Source organism: Brugia malayi (genome assembly GCF_000002995.4).
Source record: "Brugia malayi strain FR3 genome assembly, contig: Bm_v4_Chr3_scaffold_001, whole genome shotgun sequence".
Classification (NCBI taxonomy): Eukaryota; Metazoa; Nematoda; class Chromadorea; order Rhabditida; family Onchocercidae; genus Brugia; species Brugia malayi.
Window position 1 is genome coordinate 7,345,482 of NW_025062477.1, and position 21,603 is coordinate 7,367,084.

A 21,603-nucleotide genomic window follows, 5' to 3' on the forward strand; every position below is an offset into this window, starting at 1 on the left:
GCGACAGGAAAATAGCACAAACACGTAGCTATCACTTTAAATCACTAATAAACATAGAAAAATGACTGTAGCTGAAGTTTAATAAACACAAGACTTAACAAAGATACAATTTATGAAAATAAGAGTTGAAAATTGGTAATAAGCATTAGTTATGTCAATATATGAGAAAATCAGTGATCATCTTATCGTAGGTACAAAAAACCCTATAAATATTAATGGATGGAAGAAGTCAAGTGAAGAAAGTTAACAATTAAATAAAGTAATCAAAATAATTAAAGATTTCACAAACGTAGGACTACCATATCAGTGGAAATCTCGATTACCAACTACAAATATAAAAAAGTTAACGATTAAATAAAATTTAGTAGTATGTCTGAAAGTGAAAGATACACATTTGAATCAAACTAACTGATATAGTCAAATAATCGAAATAAGGAAAGATAACACGGAAAAATCAGGAAAGACCAAAACTTGATATTTGAAAATGGAAAGTTATACGAAAAAAGTCAATAAGAGTACTAAAGAAATATCAAGAAATTTAAACATTATGAGAAGAGAGATGAAGAATAACAAGAATAGAATTGCAATGATTAACTCTAATAGAGTAAAGCGCACATATGATTAAGGAGCCTGAATCTTTGGATCGAGCAATTAGGTTCCAAAATTCTAAATCAAGCCATCACACATGGATACGTAGACAACATAAATGTTGCATTCTCTTAAGCGATGTTATTTTAAGGATAACTGATAATTTACAACAGAATAATGAAAAGTTGAAGATTAAAGATATCAAATTAATTAAAAAATAAATAATTAAAATTAATAACTAGGAACAACTGTCGCATTTCAACCTTGGAGACCTTGGTGAGAGTAACATTATTCGTAGCACCCTTTCATACTACTGACATTAATAGCTAAGATTAAAGATTTGAAGCATCAATTAGCTAATTAAATATCGACTGATTAAAATTAGCGGATGTTAACCAATTAATTAAATTTCAGGATTGAAACTGGCTGGCCACAGCAGTGTATACTACATAATCAATAACAACTGCAATGAAACATTCACAAGAAAATCCAAGCACAAAAAGGGCAACGAATAGCCAATTCGACCGCCAATCGCGATCGCTAGTCGACAACGTTCATTTGCCTCCTGCCCAGCGGCTCGTTAAATGTGAACAGTCGGTGCAGCTCTCTGCTGTTCTCTTCAGATGCGGTGACAGAATTATTATGTTTTATCTGATTAGGTATTGAATCAATTAACATTAGTGGTTTAATTGTCAGATGTTTTATACTTATTAGCTTGAAAGGTGTATGTGGTACATTTTGTTTGCTTGAATTATTTCTCTTAAACGAGATTTATCATTTTATCATTCCATAAGTTTAAACTTGAATTAATTTTGTAGTCAATTATCTGCATGGCATGAGGCACTTACTCTCTTAATTTTACGTGTAATGAAGTTCTCAATTTAATAATTTAGTTGCTATTTCAGTTCTATAGTTACACTGGTATCACTTAAAAAGCTCACTAATTCATAGATTTTAGTTTTTCATTTATAATTCTTCCCTTTAAAAATATCTGTTAAAGCTATGTAAGGCACGTTTAATCATAATGATGATAACGAACAGTTATAATGATGGCGATAGCAATGGTGACAATGAAATAACGTACCGATAAGAATTAACAAGATATGATCATCATTTCGAACTATTCTCTGGGATGTAAAGGTAGTATTTGTCTGTATTTCAGTGATGTTTGAAATGTTCATTAAGCTTATACTGCTCTCCACAACCAGCTGCTTTTGCTACTATGTTCCAATAAGTATTATGAAGTCGAACACATGAAATTTTGGATTCATAATAAGCATAACTGAATAAAAAGTTTATTTCAAAAAGCACTGACAATGTTTCAGTTACGTGCCTTTTCAGATCTAATTTCATAAGTGCAAATTTATCAAGTACTGATAACGATAACAATAGTAGATATTACAGCTTTAAGCTTGTCTTTTATAGTAATTATACAAGTTACTTCAGCTGAGAATCGCAAAATAACAGGATGTATTCAGGGAATAACGGTCAAATATGTGTTCTTATGAGGTGAGTGAATGAATTGGTTGCAATTTCATGATTTAAATATGGATGTTTTCAAATGATCTTTTAGTGCAGACTCATGCGGTTTCATTTTTGGTACCAAGATACTCCTACTAAATATGTCGGTTGTGAGCAGTTATGTATGAAGACAAAAACCATAGCAGTATTTCGAGATTAAAATGAAATCAATAAAGCTGTTAATTTTCAGACCGGTTCCAGCTGATAGTGGACCGGTATCCCGCAATTATCAATATTCGGTTTCTTAACGGGTCTTTATCTTCTTCATTTTCTATATTTATCAGGCACAAAGCGCAGAGCTGTATGATATGACTAATCAAATAGAACTTGAAAGGAGCCGACATATTAAATTGAAATCGGAAAACATTGGTTAGCACAAATTGATGTGTTATATTACATATTTTAATTAAAACGACTACGTTTCATTTCAGCATTTAATTTTAAGTTATGGCGTGCTTTTCTATTAGCTTGTAGTGCTTTGATTGCAATAAATAAATTTGATTATTGAGAACTTGTTCTAATAATTGATTTGCAGAACTTTTGCAAAAATAATTGATTTCGAGTTTGAAATAAAGAATACAAATGCTTCATTGGTATTTTGCAATTGAAAAAGTGCAAAAGCTGGGAAGCGAGTTTGAAAAATGAGTAAGTTGTGCGCTTGGGTCGCTTGGGTTCCAAATACAGATTCTATTGGCTTTTCCTTAGAAAGTTGAAAGTTTTTTTGACTTAAGATGGATAAAATTTTTTTTATAGAATTCCCCACGTTTTTTGAAGTTCTTCCCTCGAAACATGCGTAATTTTTGCATGGATTGTTATTTGTTAATGGATTAATCTTATACAGAATGCAATGGAAAATTGGCGAAACGGGATAATGTCCATCATGCATAACCAATTTAAAATAATTGCAGGACGATAAAAAGTTTGTTTTTTCTCTAAATTTTCTTTTGAATTCTATAAAAACATAATATTTATGTAATTGATCATGTACACTGTTTTATAGAAAATATATTTTTCTTTGAGAATAAAATAATTTTATGTCTTATTTCTAGGACATTGTCTTACTGCGGATTTATTAATTAATCTGTAAATTTCCAGTTCCACTTCTTAATTCTCTTCTCTCATACATGTGCTAATTGTTTTTTATTATTTAGTATGTCAAAAGAAAGGAATTTTCTCATCTACCCTAAATTATATAAGGCATATCTCGTTGGTTTTAGCATTACGCAATAGAGCTACCATTTTTAATGTCGGTGGATTATCTAGATGAATATATTTGAGATGTTAAATGCCAAACACAGATTTCATGGTTTGCATCTTTCAATTTATTTAACTCTTCAGCACTGCATTGAATTCGATGAAAGCTGAATTGGTATGTCACTAATTCCTTAAACAGTAATCGAAGGATTTGATTACTGTGTCTCAGTGATGGTACATTTGCATACAGATGTTTGCGCAAGCCTCGAGAAAGTAGTTTAAATTACTGCTTATCGAACAATTGCATTTATTCATTTAATTTGGCGGCTATTCATTATTAATATAAAATCAAAAGCTAACACAGTTATTAAAATAAGATTTGTCGAAATTTAGGCGGTGGCGAAACTAAGAATCACTACTTTGCGAGCCAATTCTACTCCCTTAGAAAGTGTGTTGGAAATGCGGAAGAAACCTGCTAAAAGGTTTCTTTTTTTTCAATGAAATTAAATTTGTGTTTTTGAGCCTGATTAAATTATAAAGAGCTAAACGACCGGACGTAAATGGCATTGTATTTGTAAGCAGTTGTGTAAAGAACTTCATCGACCAATAAAGTGAAAGTTCTTTGTTTTTAATTCCAATTTTTTTTTTTTCAATTTAGCTTGAAACTTTTTTAACTTAGTTTGAAAGCACGGTTTCAAGGAAAAATGCGTAAGAAAGTATTCCCGTGGAGTCCAATTTAATTGTTTCATCACTGTCGATAATTCAAGGTGATGATGAACCAGACAATCGGAAAAATACCTTAATTAGAGATGGCGAAATAGTAAACAAAACCGAGCATAATCCATTTCCCAATGCTTTCGTGGTGAATTTTCTGTTTTTTTTTTTTTTTGTAATTGACAGTTCACATTCATTTTCATCTCAATTTCGTTACCCGTAATAATGGATTTTGTTTTTTAGACGTAATTAGTATGGCAAAAGAGTGAGTATTTATATAAAAGTATATCTAACTAAATAATTTGATCCATGTATGGTAATGAAGATTTTATAGTGTCAGAAATACTCTGTTCTACAGAGTTTTCACGTGACAAATTATATGAATATCTTGTTAAATAATGTTGTTACCTTCTTCATAATTGTGATTAGTAAATAATTTTAGTTTTCTCAACAAAAAGCTGTCTTATTAGAGTCTGTTGCATTCAGAATTCTGAAACATGTTGGTGTCAAGTCCACTAATAATTATCATGCCGTTACGATCGTTTCAGTCCCTCGTAAGCTAAATGCATTCGTTTCGAAATTGGCGTTACAGAAAAATCATTACATTGCTTTCCAATTTGTTAACATATTTTTTAAGACGTTTTCAAATGAATTTTGAATTTCATGGAGATTGATTTCTAGAAGATGCAGCTCAACATGGTTAACTGAATTTTCTTGGCTCACTTTTTCTTGCAGTTGGAAAACAATCACTTCAAGCTGAAAATGAGACGAATCCGAAGACTTCAAATATTCGGTTTGTTTCCAAAATCCCTTTCCACAGGTGTTGTCAGGGAAAGGAAAGCTGCTTTATTATGTTTCAATTTATTATTCCATTCGTGCAGAGAAATTTTGATTATACACTTTTGTTTTCTGTGGATGAAAAATATGGAAAGCATTAAATAAGTGATAAGCATTGTTCTATATGCTCGGTTGAATATTGTTGACGTCGTGGGTATGAACAAACAACTTTCCTTTGTTCAGAAGAAAGACCAAATGAAAAAGAGCGTGTGGGATAGTAATGATATTGGTAAAAAGCAGGGAGTTGGTAATAAATATAATAATTAAGATGGAGCAGATGCATAGGGTATAGTTGAAAGTTTGTAAGATGTTTTTGAGTTTTCCAATTCTTCACTCTTTTGTAATTATTACTTCTAAACATTGTCCACTAGAAAATAAATTTTTCAACAGTTCTGATTTCAAATATTTTTTGTAGTCTTTGCGAAAACTTTGTGAAGTCACTTTCAGCCTATTAAGAAATCAATAATTATATTTGAACGAACTTCGGAAATTTCTCATCAATTCTGTAGAAAATCATTTTGGTTATATCATTTGTCGATTTTATAATTTAATACATCCGCGTTTTGTTTTGTTTTGTTTTTGTAATCCTTGTTTGTTTAGTCAAAATAGTTTGATCTGCAGAATAATCGAAATCAATTTTCATTCTAGCCGCTGGTTTGCCAGCTTATATGCGAAGGTTTCTTCAGAGCCAAAGAATAATTTTCTCTTACAAAACTTACTGCGATTTTGCTACTTTTAGTCCATTCATTTTACTTATTCTCTGTAATATTCATCTTTCGAATTTGTTATTTTTAGGGTATTGTTGTTATATTCTGTGGATAAATAGTCATAATAAATTGCCTCAACCCTTCCTTCTGTCCTTTATTTTTATCGGCAAGTGATGCTTGATTATCAATGGATTGTCACTAATTTTGGTAATTTTTTTTTTTTTTTTGATCTTCTTGATCAATATTACGATAATCATTGCTTCGGATTTTTCAGTAAAATATACTTATTTTTTTCTGTTTAGAAATATTTAGATTATGATTTATAACCTTCCTTGAAATATAATTTCCATTCAGATCAGTTTGTTTTTTCATATATAAATCTTTTAAAAAACATTTTTCTTTTCACCCTTTCCACTGAACAGTGGGTAGGTCCCTACATATTGAAAATTACGGCATCTTGGCGATATACCTGGACTTCTTATTTGCAGTTTTTTTGATTGCTTAAATTTCCTGCAAGACAAAAATAGACGACTACCTAATTTTTAAACATGCTATTTGTTTTAAACTAAAACTAGTAACAATTTAACAAAACACTACCATCGCTCTAAGTAGCTTGAAAGCATATTTTTCATTCGATGTGGTATTCAATACAACTTTAAAACTCGAACTAAAATAGTTTTATTTTTAGTGATGTAATTAAATACAATATTCCTCCAGTACCATTTTTTAAATCCAAAATTATTTAAATTTCCATTTCTAAGCGGAAAATAAAACCTTCGTGATACAACCATTTTCCGAATTAATTGCGCACTTTGACCGTAGAAAGAACCATTACTGTGTAAAATTGCAACACGACAAAGTGGGAACCATGTGCGGAATTCTTTCAATCACTGCCTTATTAGTGTTGTTGGACATATAATTAGCACTGGACCAAGGCCAGAAAAGCTATAAATAAATAATTTGATAAAGATTCAGGAAAAAAAAAAAAAAAAACTACAAATACTTCCTTAACAAACTACAGATATTAAGGAACCATAATATATAATAGTTTGATGATACCTGAATCCTCTATCCTCCAAACATGAAAATGCTAGTCCCCTTAGGAATGAAATCACTTGAATTGTTTTTCCAAGACCCATCTCATTAGCTAAAATGCCACCAACACATTGATTATGCAATTCATTCAACCACCTTACACCAGTTTTATGATACCTGTAATGATTCAAAACAATGTTGCTCTTATTCAAAACTTGAACTACTTCGAACAACCTACTGCTTTATTCTGATTATGCACCCTACCAACTCCTTCATAACTTTGCTTTATGTTTGTCTATTCAAAACTAGCAAATAATAGTAAGGATAAATCCGACAAACTTAATTACTGCGTGATGGAACTTTGGCACTTGACATAGGAAAACCAACAATCTCTAAAGTATATTTTAATTTTAGTAGATTCTCTTACTCTATTTTAAGCATTCATATGAATGACCAGTATACAAATAACCTCGTTTCCAAATTTCATGCTAAACAAAATTCTAGTCTAGCTAGAATTAATGCAGTATTTCATATTTGAACATTACCAATATTACACATCCGCTATGTTATCTACAAAATCTCCTGAAAATAGATTAAACTAATGATTTCTCCTTTTATAAATTACTTACAAGAAAAACGAACTTGTAGAGCTTTTCCCAACAATCCTTAAGTATTTTTATGCCATTTTTCAATTCGTGAAAATCACTATCCTTTGATTGATTTCCCCCATTTTCAATTTTTGAAAGTTCCAGTCGAGCAAGATGGGTCCTGAACATAAAAATAGGAAAACTGTATTTATTTAAATAAAACCTATTAGATTCTAAAATATCTGGTCACAGAAATTCTTTGAGAATAAGAAACTCAGACATCAAGTGTCAATTAGTTATTGATTCGTTTTGTACCGTATTCTTTTCCTAAAGTAATCATCGTCAGCATCACCTCGTTCTTTCCTGTCAATTTTTTTCGTCTTTACTACTTTTCGTGAACGTTTGTTTTTTATTACGGGTTCTATTTCAGACGACGTATTTCCATTCGCTCACTTATTTCATTTCAAAGGGACTTGTTTAATTTAGTACATTCATCTACTGCTGCAAATATTAAGAAAAATCTTTCCAAAGACAGAAAAAATAGAATACGAAAATTTTACTTTAAAGTAATTTCTCTTAAAATTTATTGTAATCAATGTATAACAAAGAAAATTTTTTTCATATTTTGGCGCTCATATAATTATATATCATATGAAGATAATTATATAATTATATATCATATGAAGATAATTATATATATATATATATATATATCATATGAAGTTAAGCGAATCATAAAAAAATAAGATTTAGAAACGAACTATACCTTTCGCTTCTTACCCACTTTCAGTTCTTCCACCAGAGTTTCTGAAGTATCTCTTTGTGATTTATCAAGCACTTCAAAAGGAGTCATATCACCATTTTCTACAAGTGTAGATTGTGAATTTTTAACTATAAAATTCTGTAATCCTTCTGCATTTGCATTCTGTGACACTCCAGTTTCCAAGGCAGCAACATTTTCAGTAAATGTCTTTTCAACCTAGAAATCAAGAGCAAAAATACACATTATTATAAAAGGAAATAGCACAGGATAAGCAAAGTCTCGTATTAATTTATATGAATAGAAACAATAATGTTATCAGCTTAATTCGCTCACTTATTTCATTTCAAAGGGACTTGTTTAATTTAGTACATTCATCTACTGCTGCAAATATTAAGAAAAATCTTTCCAAAGACAGAAAAAATAGAATACGAAAATTTTACTTTAAAGTAATTTCTCTTAAAATTTATTGTAATCAATGTATAACAAAGAAAATTTTTTTCATATTTTGGCGCTCATATAATTATATATCATATGAAGTTAAGCGAATCAGAAATTACTCAAAGAGAAAAATTGCCTGTTGCAGTAGGCCTTGTTCAAGCTTAGCAGCACTGTATACAGCAACATTACTGCTATCAAGTGTCGCAAGATCATTCACATTTTTCCTGTCCTCCCCAATTTCTTCACGATTAAAACTAAAAGTTGTTCGTCGATAGCAATCCCGTTCATTTTTTCTATTATAATCTTTTTCCTGTTTACTGAGGTCCATTCGAAAGAACAAAACATCAAATTGATCGTCACACACTTCTTAAAAATGCAATACCTATATTGCACAGAAAAAATTTCTTGCAATTATAGATGTAACAATTATGATAAGATAAAAGCTTAATGGAATTATCACCGTCACATATATCACAGATTAAAAATAAAGCGCACAGTGATGCATTGGTAATATATTCAACAGAATCACTTTACTTTTTTTTCTTAAAGCAACCAGTTATCATCATTCATCTTATTGACCACTGATAATTCAACAACACTTAGTCATACAATCATATCTATTAATTTCAATAATTCGTTTCGTTTTTTATTACATTTCAATTGTGCTTAAATACAGAGAGAATAATACGTATATTCCAGATGAAATAAATGTGAAACTTAATCCTAATACTGAGATTGAGTTTTGACTCGTTTCTAAAGCCTATACTAGTTATTTTTTAATTCAAACATTTAATAGCTAATTATCAGTACAACATAGCCGAGTCCCAATACTACAGCAGCCCAGTCACCAAGCTAACCGTACTAGGTTCATTTCGAAGAAAATGATAACTGATATGAATTAACAGTTATCACTTTTTTCTCTGCCCTCTTTCATACGTGCTTGATATTTTAAACCGTGACATTCTTCTCAATCGTCTCTTCTTAATTAATGCTATTCTCACTTCATCAATCTCTCTTTCCAGTATGCGTCTTCTTAAATTTCCTCACTATCTAATACAAAGTTAGCGAATCGCCTCAGTTCCTCCATTGTACTCATACGGGACATCCAGTAAACTGAACTTAAGCCGTGCGTTGCTTACGTCTTTACTCGGTGATGTGTGCGTGTGTTGCACATGTACTGTGTTTATAGAAATATAATAAATAAGTTCAATTTGTCTCGGATCATCCAATGTACGATTTGATAGGAAAACTTTAAAAATTTGCCTAAAATGAAACCATGAGTAAAGTAGAACAAAGACGAAGATTTGAATTTTGCATATATTTTGGGTAAAGAATCTGAAGAAGGCAAAAAAATATGTCGAACGTATGATAAATTTTCTCTTCAATGGTGCCACCGGTTAACAATCTGTATATAGTAACAGCACGTTCCTGTCCAATAGGCCATGCTCGCTCCCGTGCCTTCAAATCTTTTCATTGGATTTTTTTTTTTTTTTTTTTTTTAATTCTATGTATGAACTGCGTGTGAAACCACTGTATACCTGAATATCGGTAGAAGGATTCCAGTCAGGATCAAAAATTACCACTCGATTAGCAGCAGTAAGATTGATTCCTAGTCCACTGACACGAGTAGTTAATAGAAAAATGAAAATTCCATTATTCTGCAATGATAAAAGTAAAGATTTCATCTCCTATAAAATAAATCTGGATTTTCTCAGTTTTCTCACAGCTAAAAATTCTAATAAAGTCCTCTACATGGCCAATACCTTAAGAATTTCTCTTATCAGTTCTTTGTCTATTTCAGTTACTAGAATTACTGATTTGATTTTTGTCATCGCAAAGTTGTTAATGTTCTCCAGATGGATTTGATCTTTTTCTTGAGTACAGTTGATTCGAATTCAGAAATTTTGCTCCTACAAGATGCAAATATGGAAGGTTGGTTTATTTTCTCTGGAACTATTGTTCATCATAAATTTTATTGAAACTTTTTCTTTTAACTTATTCGTGTTAAGCCGGGGATGGGGTGGATACTCATTTTCAACGTTTTAACACTTATGTTGATTCAAGCTTTATGCGATGAAACAAGTTAACTGTACTCTATTCTGCAATTTTTCGAAATGTTAACCGAATGCTGCACATCTCAATTTTATGTTATTATCCATGCATACCAATCATTCGCGGCATAAAAACTAGAATAGTATAATTAGTCTTACCAACTTGAAATTTTCCGGGACTTTTTTTTGCCTCACCATTAGCTTGCGACAATGGTTATCAAATAACAAGAACTTACATATAGTGTAGAAAAATTATGGGAATGCGGGACTATATATGTTCATAGAGGACTAGAAAACCTCAAAAATTTAAGGAAGATTTGGGATGTGTTCATGTTTGTGTCTAGACAATTGCTGCACAACAGCAAATTTTCACTATTCAAGTATCTGGACAGAGACATGAATGCTATGTAAACGCTATAGAAAGAAAACCAAAGGGAAGTGGATCAAAGATACACTGTTGTATATTTTCACTTTGTTAAGGTTTTATCTACGTTTCCCAAAACTTTGTGGCAACTTTCGAATTTATCGAAGAACATTTAATTGCAAAATACAACTAGTTTTAGATAATTGTAAAAGAAACAACTCCACATATCTTGCATACTGAGAGATCAAGATTTAGAAAATTTTTTTAATATTGAAGTACTTAATCAAGTAGGATGAGTATGGTATCTACTAAGTAATGATGGAAGTGTAATTTCTTGAATATGATTTAAAATGAGGAAGTCTGAGAAAATATGTTTAGCTTTTATTACAAATCAAGAACTGTGAATCTTATAAATTGCAGCACTCTTGAGGATTGTTAGCTCAATAAGTCACTCATTTGACTTCTTTAAATGCTGTACACGTAGTTTCATTTCAGAATTACCCGATAATTTCAGTACGAGTATGGAGCAGTTGAAGATGCGATTTAAAAAATTAACTGTGCTTACTCCAAGAGACAAACAAACTGGTCTGTCATTTGCTTTATTTTTTTCCACTTTGTCTGACACTTACATTCTTTTGAATCTATGAACTTCTTTCTATGTTATCTATTATTAAACATCATTAATGTTTCACATATAACTGTGGGATTGTGTATGCTTAATGATATGAAGTAAACCAGCTGAATGAAGTCTATAAAAGACTATGAAGTTGAATATTTTTGATCAGAAAACGACACACAACATGGTTGATTTATATGTCGTTTTCTGGTAGGATTATTGTAAGTTTAGACCTGAGAGACTAAACTCATGGAAGTGTAATTTTTCACTTTAAAATTCCAGTAAAAGTTTTTATTAAAACTGAAATCCATAAAATTTTGTGTTAGTCATATTATATACATAATTGCACATTTTTTGTCAGTAATATTTTTAGAATTAGATGTCAAAGAGGAAATATATGATGCCGTTATCATTGTTACATTTGGTCCCGCACTTGAGCGCTTACTTCGGTCTGCTTTTTTATTAGCGAGGCCTAATTCTGCAGTGAGAGTAATTGTGCGAGGTAAGTCTAATATTATAAAGTGCTCGCGGTTCAGTAGCTTTATTACATTTATTTTGTGTAATTCTTCGCCAAATATTCTTAACTTGGATACTTTCAGATGTTGATGAAGCAAAAGTTTTACGGGAGGTTAAGCTAGCTGGATTTCTGCGTGTCATGAAAGTTAATAATAACGCATGGAAAGCGTATGATTGTGAAAAGGTTTTCTTTAGACTTACTTAAAATAGAATTTAGCTCATCATAAAGCTCCGTTTTTCAAAAAGAATTTTTGCCAGGCAATTTAATCTCTTCTTATTTGTTGTTGGTGCTTTATGTCCTGGAATCCTTTCACACTGTTGTGGCAATTCTTTGAGCTGTTTTCTCATATTGCAAGAAGTGTTAGACCATGTCGCATGTTATCATGTTTTCAAATATGCAATTCATTATGATGTGATAACTGAATGATATGTCGTTTCCATTTAGCACTTTTTTACACTTTACATCTAATTGATTTTAATCTAATGGTATTGGTATTTTGCAGCCAAATGTCAGTGTGGGTGCCACAGTACCTTTAAAATTACCGCATTTAAATAAAAAATCAAATGTCTGGAACATAAAGGTGATGGATGATGACTTGATTGATGAGGACACGCTGTTAAAAGATGAAGATTATGTCAAGCCTATAAAAGGTAGAATATGGGGTATGCCTCGGTATCATCCTTCCATCATTTTCTCCCTTTAAATACTTCTAATTAGTAGTTAATTTCTTGGTATTTTCTAATGAAATAAGATTTTTAGAAAGTCACGAAGAAAAGCTGAACTTTTGCGGTGAACTGAAGAAAAGAAGACCATGTAAAAATTGTACTTGTGGCTTGGCTGAGATAGTGGAATCTGAAAAAGTCGTTGCACAACTGAAACCTGGCAAATCATCATGTGGAAATGTCAGTTTTTAATTATTTATATATGGTAGCTTATCTATAATAACTTCTCTTTCGTAAAATTTATGTTAGCTAGTTTTATTTTAATGAAATTACAGTTATCCTAAAGATAACTAGTTTTAAAAGATTACAATAAGTTAAATTTTTATGCTTTACTTTTAGTGTGGTCTTGGTGACGCGTTTCGCTGTTCAGCTTGCCCGTATTGGGGCTTACCTCCCTTTAAACCTGGCGAAGAAGGCAGAATTAAGTTGGAAACAGTGAATGACCTTTGACTGTTGTTCTATAGTGTTCTTAGGATAGTTTTCATGCAATATGATTGCTGAATTGTGCACTGTTTGTTACAGTTTTGCATCTAAATGGTAAAACTATGTAAGTTGTTGAGAGTTTCACATTTCCAACTTGTGCAGTTGAATTTTAGTGGAACTATTATTGCGTTACATAAATTAAAAATGTGAAACTTTCAACATCTTCGTAAATACACTATCACCAGATGTTATAGTTTTCCGTTTTAGACTTCTGAGACTTTTCTAGAATAGTCAAATCAACTGTACAGTTTTGATTGTAGACCAACATCTTTAATTTAAGATATTGGTTGAGTTCTCGAAACTAGCTGATGTAGTTAATAGCATGAGTTTTCTTAAATTTCTTATCTGTGAGGAAAAAAAGTTGAAGTTACTTGTTCAAATTTTATTTTCTACTTTTTCATAAATTTGATTTCGGAACATGACTTCGGCACAACTTATCTCAGATATTTCGCAGTACTGTAGCTTAATACCTGGAACCAAAGTATATGGCTCGTATCTATTGTAACTGTTAAGATAAAGAAAATATCCTCATCACTAGTTGGTAGGTCGATAACATTTCTGTATTTTATAGAAATTATCATTATTGTGAACCTATGGCTTTGTCACTGGCATGGTGTGGTTTCAGTGTATGTCTTGCTATTAATAAATTTTCATGTAAATTTGCTACTTCTATGTGGTTTTGTTCTCTGGAATATATTTTTTTTTTTAATGTTTCTATGAATAATTGGTATTATCTTTTCAATAATTAGAAGTAAAATTCTTTCCGACTTTGTTTCTTAGCATGACTGCTTGCAATTTTTGATTCTCCAGAAAATAAATAGTTCTAGCCAAAAGTATGGCAGCTTCCAAGGGGAAGAGATGCTAGGAAAGTTCATTTCATTATATACCGTTAGATTTGTATTTTATATTTATCATTTTTCTTGTTTTACGAAAAGTGGAATTCCAGTCCTCACTGATCGCAGGATACTGTTTTCTACTGCATTCATTGCACATTCGATTTAATTTATTACTTACATATTTATTTATCATAAGTTTATCGAAATAGTATGTTGATTTTTTAGTTTTTAGGAAATGTCCATTGCTGACTTTCTTAAGGATTTACCATCACGCGACAAAGCCAATTTTTCTTCTTTCTTGAAACAAGTAACTAAATTTTTGTCGATTAACAGGTAGGGAGCAAACTTAAAGATGAAATAATTTATATACGTTAAAGATGAGATAATTTAAATATTATATGCATAATATGGTTTGAAATCCACTAAGGCACCACAGAATGATCGTGGTGTTAGGCAATGGTGTGGAGATCGCTTTCGGTCCTTCAACCTGTTTCTGTGACTTATTGCAACTATGGAACTGTCCATCTTTTAGGAATCAGGAAGATCCTTTCCTTTGATCTATCAGATAACTGAATTTTTTGATTTTGAATTTTAGTGTTCATAAAGCTGTATGCCAAGCTTTTGAGAAGTTGATGTTAAAAGAAAAGTTTTAGAAGTAAGAATAGGTTTTTTGTGCTCGGGATTTCTTTCCTCTTTTTTAGAATGGAAAGCCGGTAGTGGTTCGTATATCTAAACAAACAGATGATGAAAAACGGATAATATTTGATATGAAACCGCTTTTGTTAAGGTATTTACAGTCAAACTGGGGAAATAATCCAACCTGTTCAACATCGGTAAAGTTCACATATTTCGACGCTTTAATATTTGATCAGCAAAAAATTAAGGCGAATGATGAGAGCTCTTCTGTTGTTGTATTATGGACGTTATACCAAAGTTATCTATGAGAAGCGCTAAAAGGTTATATGCATGCCCATTATTTTCAGTGATACACAAAAACTATCTCCCGTTTAGTTTACCGTATAGTACATTTTAAAACAATGCAATCTTTTTTTGTAATCGTAGTGCCAAACAATTGTTAAGAGAAAAATTGCTACCGAGATTTAGTAATTAAAATTTTAATTTGAAAATTTCTTCTCTTCGCTGTATCCTTGTGATGCGCGATCCAGTCTTCAAATTATAGTTACTATAAAATAAGCTAGTTATATCTGAACAAAATGTTTTTCAGAGTAATCGATCAGCACGTTCAGAACGGAAGCGTGCATCTGATGTAAGTAGCAACACAATCGATGAAAGTGAAAGTAGCAGTGGGGCACGTGTTAAAACGAGGCGAAGAGAATGATTCTTACGGTCTGTACTGTTTCGAAGACCTACTGCATAAATTCCGAAAATGTTTATCGTATTTAATCTCTTCCACTATCCGTATTGATCTGGTGTTTCCATTTTCAAGTTGTTCGATCGTATTTCGGTTTTAGTTGTTGTTCGTTGCTTGAACCTAACTTCAAATACTTTTTCAACTTTCAAGTGAAACTATATCTCACGGTGGCTCTTTTTCAGTCTTTGGTTGAATTAGTTATACTGTAATAGTAATGAGAGGAGGATATATATATACTTTTTAAGTCTTTTAGGAACAGCAAACATTCGTGATTAATTTATTGTTGAAATCTTCTTTAAATAAGGTTCATTTTTTTTTTTTTTTTTTATTTCTTCTTCACTTCGGTGTTATCAGAAATGTGCGTTTTGATGTATCATTTTATTTGAATATTGAAACGAATCATGTGAACAAATAAACGATTGTCCATTAGTTGTTCTGTATAAAATACAATTTAATGAGAAAAGGAATGTCAGCTTTTCGTTCTGCTCTGTTAACACTCTGAAATTTGTATTTTTGTCATGACTAAATCAGTATGTTCACAGCTATTTTACAGAAACATTTCGGTAGATTTGTTTTAAATTGGCATTAAATTATATTGAGAAGTAAAAAATTGCTCTTTTGCTTCAAAACCTAAAAACAATATGTTGTGAATCGTAAATTATCAAATAGTTGGAAGTAGTACAATTACAGTTCAAGTAATGATGAATCATTAGCATCGATCTGGAAAACTATGAACCTTCAGTTATTAGCGATTTCGATATATCGGTCTGGAATTCCGGGATTGTAAATTCTATGCATTCAGAGTTTTGTTCTGTCGAATTTCTTGAAATTTTATTATCAAATTTAACATTGAAACAAAGGGGAGAGATAATGATATCATGAGTGTTTTCATGTCAAAGTGACTCAGTGAATGTGTTGATAACCAGTCATGTCCTGACATTGTTATTACGTCTTACGTTTTTTCGTCTTCCTTTAAAGACGTGTAAAAATCGCTACTTCATTTCATCAAAATGTTGTCATCTGGTGGCATTAGCCAAGTCTGAAGTATAACTTTCATTTCATTACCGAAATCTGCTCATCAGCTACTGATGTTCTACGGCTAACAAAATTTTTTTCTAATTAATGCTAGTTCCCTCTTTCCTGGACATGTAAAATTCTTAATTATAATCCATGGCGTTTTCTTTAAAAAAATATTAATCAACATTGAATGATCATTCTATCAGTATGATGCAATCCCAACAGACTAGAGCCAAAAAAAATTGTTAAATTCTTTCACTATTCCAATAATTATTCACATTTTCTTTATCTAAATAAATGCTAGAAAGTTCTAGGAAGTGTTAGCTACCTCTATTTGATTATAAATTTGGTGAGTGACATGGACAAGCTTCTCGTGTAATTCTTCCCAATTTTATTTGGATGAAAGGAAAAGTGAATAATTCATGGGATGAAGAAAACACTGAAAAATTTTAGTACTTTATAATCTCATATTTAAGATGGACAGTGATTAATGACAATGATAATAAAAATAATAAATACCTTGTTCGCTGTAAAGAGGTATGTTTTGTTATTCGATGAGATGCAATGAATTCACATGAGGAATTATTGAGAATTTTTTGAATACTTGCCTTATCTCTTGATGACGTTAGTGGCGTTTTCGGCGTTAATATTAGATTTCGAGTAATTGGTGTTGAACTGAAATATAATAATTAATAGAAATAATAAATGATAGCATTAGTTGTATTTAAATCGCACAAAATTTGAAGCAGGATTATAAGAATCGTCTGTACAAATGGAATTAGTTTGTTCAATAATTTTCATTTTGAAATTTTTAAACATAGAAGAAAACATCTTCGCTAATTTCATTATCTCTAAACGCATCAATGCTTGCGTGACGTACGTGATTTGATATGACGATTGGTTTCTACTTGTATCTCTTGTCGTTCTCTCTCCTTCTACTACAATTATTGATGAGATTGTTGGAGCATCTCGATGTATTATTGAAGAGCATGAACTTTGCAGTTGCATATTTGAATTGACAGCGGTTTCATCATTCTATAAGCATTATATAGTTCAGTCATTAGGTGGTAAAAAATTAAGATCGAAATAGAAATCATAATTATCGTGAAGTAGTTTTAATGATTTTAAGAATCTAACTTCTCGAAAAATCTTAACTATGCTACCTCATATCGCAGTGTACACTTGAGGATAAATATTATGATCCGATTAAGTATTGAACTTAGTCTCACTTTTAGAAGTTCCATGTTAAGGCTCCAAAACTTTAGCAATCTAAAATTACAATTTTTCATAACAAATAGAAAGTAACACTTACAATCTTAGGTCGAGTGTCTTTTAGAATCGTATTTCCAAATTCGTTTATACCTGAAACTAGCTTATCTTTTACTTAATGGAGATGAAAGTGATTCTCATGATGCTGAAACAAAGGGTGGCGTTTATTTCACATACATTCAATTTTCATCATACTGACTACTTCGACGTTCACTTGGTTCGCGTAACTTAGTGATTGAAAACGTAATCGTCATTCGCTTAATTTCACTTCTTATTCTTTGAAAGCTTCATCACTATTATTATTTTCTGCGAAACCTTAGATCATTTCATCTTAAATTCATTTGAAAAACTTATTTGCTATGACAAATAAATCGAAGTTTCGTTTTCGAAAAAAATGGTATTATTTCTAATCCATTACTTTTGAAAAGAATGTTCTAATATAATATTACATGTTGATGGGTAATGTTCTTAAGCTTGTTTCCTTATCATTAGATTTTTTGAAAATTTGATCCAAAAAAAGTTTGAAATGCAAAGAATATTGTCATATCAAGTCACAGGTTATTAAAACATTTGATTTCTGGATTTTATTTCTCGATGTCCATAGATTAAAGATAATTCTAATTCATTTTTAATTTACAGCTCTAATTCAAACCCACCAGAAATTCCCAGTTCTGTTATTGAAAAAGTACGATTAGTATCAATTTGAGCATCACAATGTTTTACTCTGCTGATCGTTCTTTTATGATCCGCAGATTGAATATTGCTCACCGAACTTTTCTTTTTTTTGTCATCCCTTATCCAGATCTGACAGAATTCCGTATTTACTTTTTTCGCGATCACTACAGCAAAATCATTAAAAGATGCAATTTTCCCGTCACAGTTTTCTCTAAATTTTGAAAAAAACAATCAAGCACACATGCATTTTTGAAATCCCTTATTCGAATAAATAAATGTTGCAGTATGCAGAATGGAAGAAAGGATGTTAGCAGTATTCTACTATCCTCGAGATGAGAGGATGCCTAGAATTTGTCATATAAAGGATTGAAAAAAGTAAGCATTACTTGCTGATCAGGTGATACAATAACATTTTGTTGCTTCATTATTTGGGCTCGTCTGATGCTGCCAAAATAGATAGCTATGAAGAAGGAGAGTGCAGCAAATGGTATAAGGCCTAGCAATGATAATGTAAGTATGGCACTCCACCTAAAAAAATTCTAATTAGCTGATAAGTTTAAGTTTGGGGATGTTATTATTCTTTTCCTTTCAGAAATGATTTCACTTTCAAATTTCTCAGAACCAAATTCTTCCACAGTTCCCGTGAATATTATGCATTTCTGGGGCTTCTTCAAAAACTTGTTCAGACTCATTAAAAGAAAATGAAAATTTATGGTATTTTGAAAATGTCATAGTCGAACCCATTATTTGTAACGGCCATATGTTTATTTGGTAAAATGAAAATAGAAAGTGCTGTGATAATAAACCGCTGTTTCAGGTAACAGGAAGTAGAAATAATGAGAATTTACGTTTCCTTTATTAATATTTCGGGAAAAATTTTTTAATACAAATTTGTGCAATTCTAACTGCAAAATACACTGAAATTGATGTCACTTTCATAATTACTCATACAGATGGATGTATTATGGGAATTCTCGAAATGATTTATAATTATTTCCACCAAATATGCAAATTTGATAAATATGGTGAGCAGTTGACAAGATTATAAGAAGTATTAATTTGTTTGATCTGTCATTGTTCACTACCGGCGTAATGGCAGTTCCAACGACTCTTTTCATCATGATGTTCATTTTGCTATGCGGAAGCGAAAGTTATGGAAATAGACGCAGTAAGCAAGAATCGGTGTCTTCTTAGTGAGTTAGTGAAGTTAATGAATTAGCGATAATATTTCTTACTTTACTAACTTCATTACAGCAAAAGATGGACGAAATGAAGAGAAAACATATGGACAGTTTAAAGTAATTAACTCAGGCAAGCCAAATACGATGTTTAAAACCATTGAGAAGAGAGGAGCAGCATCATTCGCCGAAGACGCCGAAGCCAAAGCGGACGAAAATCCTGTTACTGGAACTGAAGTCACTGGAACGGAAAAAGATGCACTCACCGGACAGGGAGGAAATGTAACCGAAGGAACAATGGAGACAGTAAAACAGACGACCGGACAGAAGACAGAAGGACAGACAGTAGCGGACATTGGGACAGTACCAAGCACAATAGCGATTGCGAAGGAGGCAGTGGCAGAAGCTGGAGTCGTCGCAACGGAAGCAGACATACCGACGACTAAAGAAAGTGACGGTGCACAAAGTACTGGAGGTATGCTTCCAATCAGTTAGCTTCAATGAACTGTCACCAAAAAAAGTACCCTCTGCAATACCTTCTGCAGCTTGCAGAAGCTATCGTGCAGCGTGATTGTGTCACTAAACTATTCGCATCACGCATGCTTTTAAAAATACAAAAGTAGGCGCCTCGGTATGTGCATCGATTGGTCATATGAAGCAGCAGAGAAATTTTAAAAATAAGCAATATTGTTTAGGTTACATGATACATCTGGCTATTCAGTTCTTGGCAACTTATTTCACATTTGGCTTATAAAAATCGACAGAAGATATTTAGCGGAAAACACTTCAGATTTTCACTACTACTCTTTGTTGTAATTCATTTTTGATCGTCGAACATCAAAAATGGAGCCTCATTTCCTTCCTGAATAACTGCGTGTCGTGAAATACAGACGTTAATCCACAAAAATAAAACGATGGCTTTCTTTCACTGTTGATATGATAACAGCAACACATTGTGATATGGTAATAACAATTCAACGTCTACTTCACTTCTGACGCTGTTTATGATCGATTTTAATTATAAAATGAGTCTTTTATCATTGATATGATAGTAACAACACATCATGATATGGCAATAATCAGCTTCATACAATTTCCATTCTATACAGGACAAGAATTTAATTACAATTTGAGCTTTATAAATTATCTTCCTCTGTAACCTGCATTGTTATGATAAATAATCATAATAGATAACAAATAGCATTTATTGACCTACATTCTGCATTTAGAGTTTTGTAATCATTGAATCAGAATTGTTTGCATATGAGATAATTGAGAAACCTAACCAATTGTAGATTACTTTATTGCTAAGACAGCAGAGTAATGCCATATTACAACTGACAATCGCTATATTTGATCAATCAAATTCGCGGGTTAGCATCCCACGTACTTTTTAGTTTCTCCTCGATTAATAAAATCATGTAATCAGCAACTGTTTAAGAAATAGTTTTACTGAGAGTTATTTAGGAAAGAGCATTGTGCTTTATCATGCCAGTGAAATTACTGTCATCGACGGACCGGGTGATCAAATGCACTTTTCCACGCAAAATCACGCATGCGAGATTTCATTGAATTCATCCAATGTATCGCATATGGTTCTCTTTTTTGCAAATCTTGACCTTCATTTCGCTCAAAATGCAATTCGTTAGATGACCTTAAGATGCAACTAACACATCGATTATTTAATTTTTGTTAGTGAATTTCAGAATGTTTGAAATTAGCCAAGCTGTCGGCAAGCCCAAAATATAATTAGTTGCATATAGCGGACCAAATAGCTGGATAGACAGTTTCAAAGGAGTCAGTAAGTTGAAATAAATATGTATACCAGATAAGCTACATGTCGATCTAGATATAAGTAAACAGAAGTAACCAAGCGTGAAACGACACGATAGAGATTAAGGAAGGGTGAAACCTATAACTATAGCAACACATCCGGTCATCAGGACACGAGTGACAAGAAGCCGACCTGCAGATAGAGGTCACCGATAAAAAAGGATTTAAAAGAATTCTCTGTTCAAAAGTGCTCTCAAATCCTTCTGTTAAATCAATAGAGGCATTTCAGCTTCGACTTATTCCATTCGGTAGTTTCTGACAGATTCGACACATTCGACTTTGAATT

At 31.7% G+C, this 21,603-nt stretch overlaps 7 protein-coding genes across 9 annotated transcripts; 4 read left to right on the top strand and 3 right to left on the bottom strand.

Annotated features, from left to right (window-relative positions):
- Positions 1-3,534: 3,534 nt before the first annotated feature.
- Positions 3,535-4,015, top strand: Bm1024 (Uncharacterized protein; the record flags this gene model as incomplete). The annotated part of the gene is made up of 3 exons (XM_043080280.1): positions 3,535-3,576; positions 3,697-3,785; positions 4,003-4,015. The coding sequence occupies 3 exons, from the start codon at positions 3,535-3,537 to the stop codon at positions 4,013-4,015; spliced, it is 144 nt and encodes a 47-aa protein (XP_042936214.1).
- A 2,433-nt stretch (positions 4,016-6,448) lies between these two features.
- On the bottom strand, positions 6,449-8,712 carry Bm12850 (Uncharacterized protein; the record flags this gene model as incomplete). The annotated part of the gene is made up of 6 exons (XM_043080281.1): positions 6,449-6,506; positions 6,621-6,773; positions 7,239-7,364; positions 7,499-7,563; positions 7,950-8,162; positions 8,521-8,712. 6 exons carry the CDS (start codon positions 8,710-8,712, stop codon positions 6,449-6,451), a joined length of 807 nt encoding a protein of 268 aa, XP_042936215.1.
- Positions 8,713-9,445: 733 nt separating this feature from the next.
- On the bottom strand, positions 9,446-10,069 carry Bm18182 (Uncharacterized protein; the record flags this gene model as incomplete). The annotated part of the gene is made up of 3 exons (XM_001901054.2): positions 9,446-9,647; positions 9,748-9,842; positions 9,923-10,069. The coding sequence occupies 3 exons, from the start codon at positions 10,067-10,069 to the stop codon at positions 9,446-9,448; spliced, it is 444 nt and encodes a 147-aa protein (XP_001901089.2).
- Positions 10,070-10,240: 171 nt separating this feature from the next.
- Bm5858 (Uncharacterized protein) lies at positions 10,241-13,104 on the top strand (the record flags this gene model as incomplete). Of its 2 annotated transcripts, none has more annotated exons than XM_043080282.1 (7): positions 10,241-10,316; positions 11,295-11,384; positions 11,789-11,917; positions 12,015-12,115; positions 12,435-12,594; positions 12,692-12,834; positions 12,994-13,104. In XM_043080282.1, 7 exons carry the CDS (start codon positions 10,241-10,243, stop codon positions 13,102-13,104), a joined length of 810 nt encoding a protein of 269 aa, XP_042936216.1. The 2 variants fall into 2 exon arrangements, with proteins under 2 accessions (XP_042936216.1, XP_001901090.2); XM_001901055.2 differs by having other exon boundaries at positions 12,435-12,582.
- A 1,104-nt stretch (positions 13,105-14,208) lies between these two features.
- Positions 14,209-15,312, top strand: Bm12851 (Uncharacterized protein; the record flags this gene model as incomplete). Its single annotated transcript, XM_001901056.1, has 3 exons — positions 14,209-14,280; positions 14,675-14,806; positions 15,199-15,312. 3 exons carry the CDS (start codon positions 14,209-14,211, stop codon positions 15,310-15,312), a joined length of 318 nt encoding a protein of 105 aa, XP_001901091.1.
- Positions 15,313-15,835: 523 nt separating this feature from the next.
- Bm12852 (Uncharacterized protein) lies at positions 15,836-19,066 on the bottom strand (the record flags this gene model as incomplete). 2 transcript variants are annotated; one of them, XM_043080283.1, is made up of 8 exons in its annotated part: positions 15,836-15,843; positions 16,082-16,167; positions 16,882-17,037; positions 17,243-17,397; positions 17,675-17,724; positions 18,288-18,435; positions 18,693-18,834; positions 19,047-19,066. In XM_043080283.1, 8 exons carry the CDS (start codon positions 19,064-19,066, stop codon positions 15,836-15,838), a joined length of 765 nt encoding a protein of 254 aa, XP_042936217.1. The 2 variants fall into 2 exon arrangements, with proteins under 2 accessions (XP_042936217.1, XP_042936218.1); XM_043080284.1 differs by lacking the exon at positions 19,047-19,066 and having other exon boundaries at positions 18,693-18,731.
- A 359-nt stretch (positions 19,067-19,425) lies between these two features.
- On the top strand, positions 19,426-19,979 carry Bm12853 (Uncharacterized protein; the record flags this gene model as incomplete). The annotated part of the gene is made up of 2 exons (XM_001901058.2): positions 19,426-19,474; positions 19,561-19,979. 2 exons carry the CDS (start codon positions 19,426-19,428, stop codon positions 19,977-19,979), a joined length of 468 nt encoding a protein of 155 aa, XP_001901093.2.
- Positions 19,980-21,603: the final 1,624 nt, after the last annotated feature.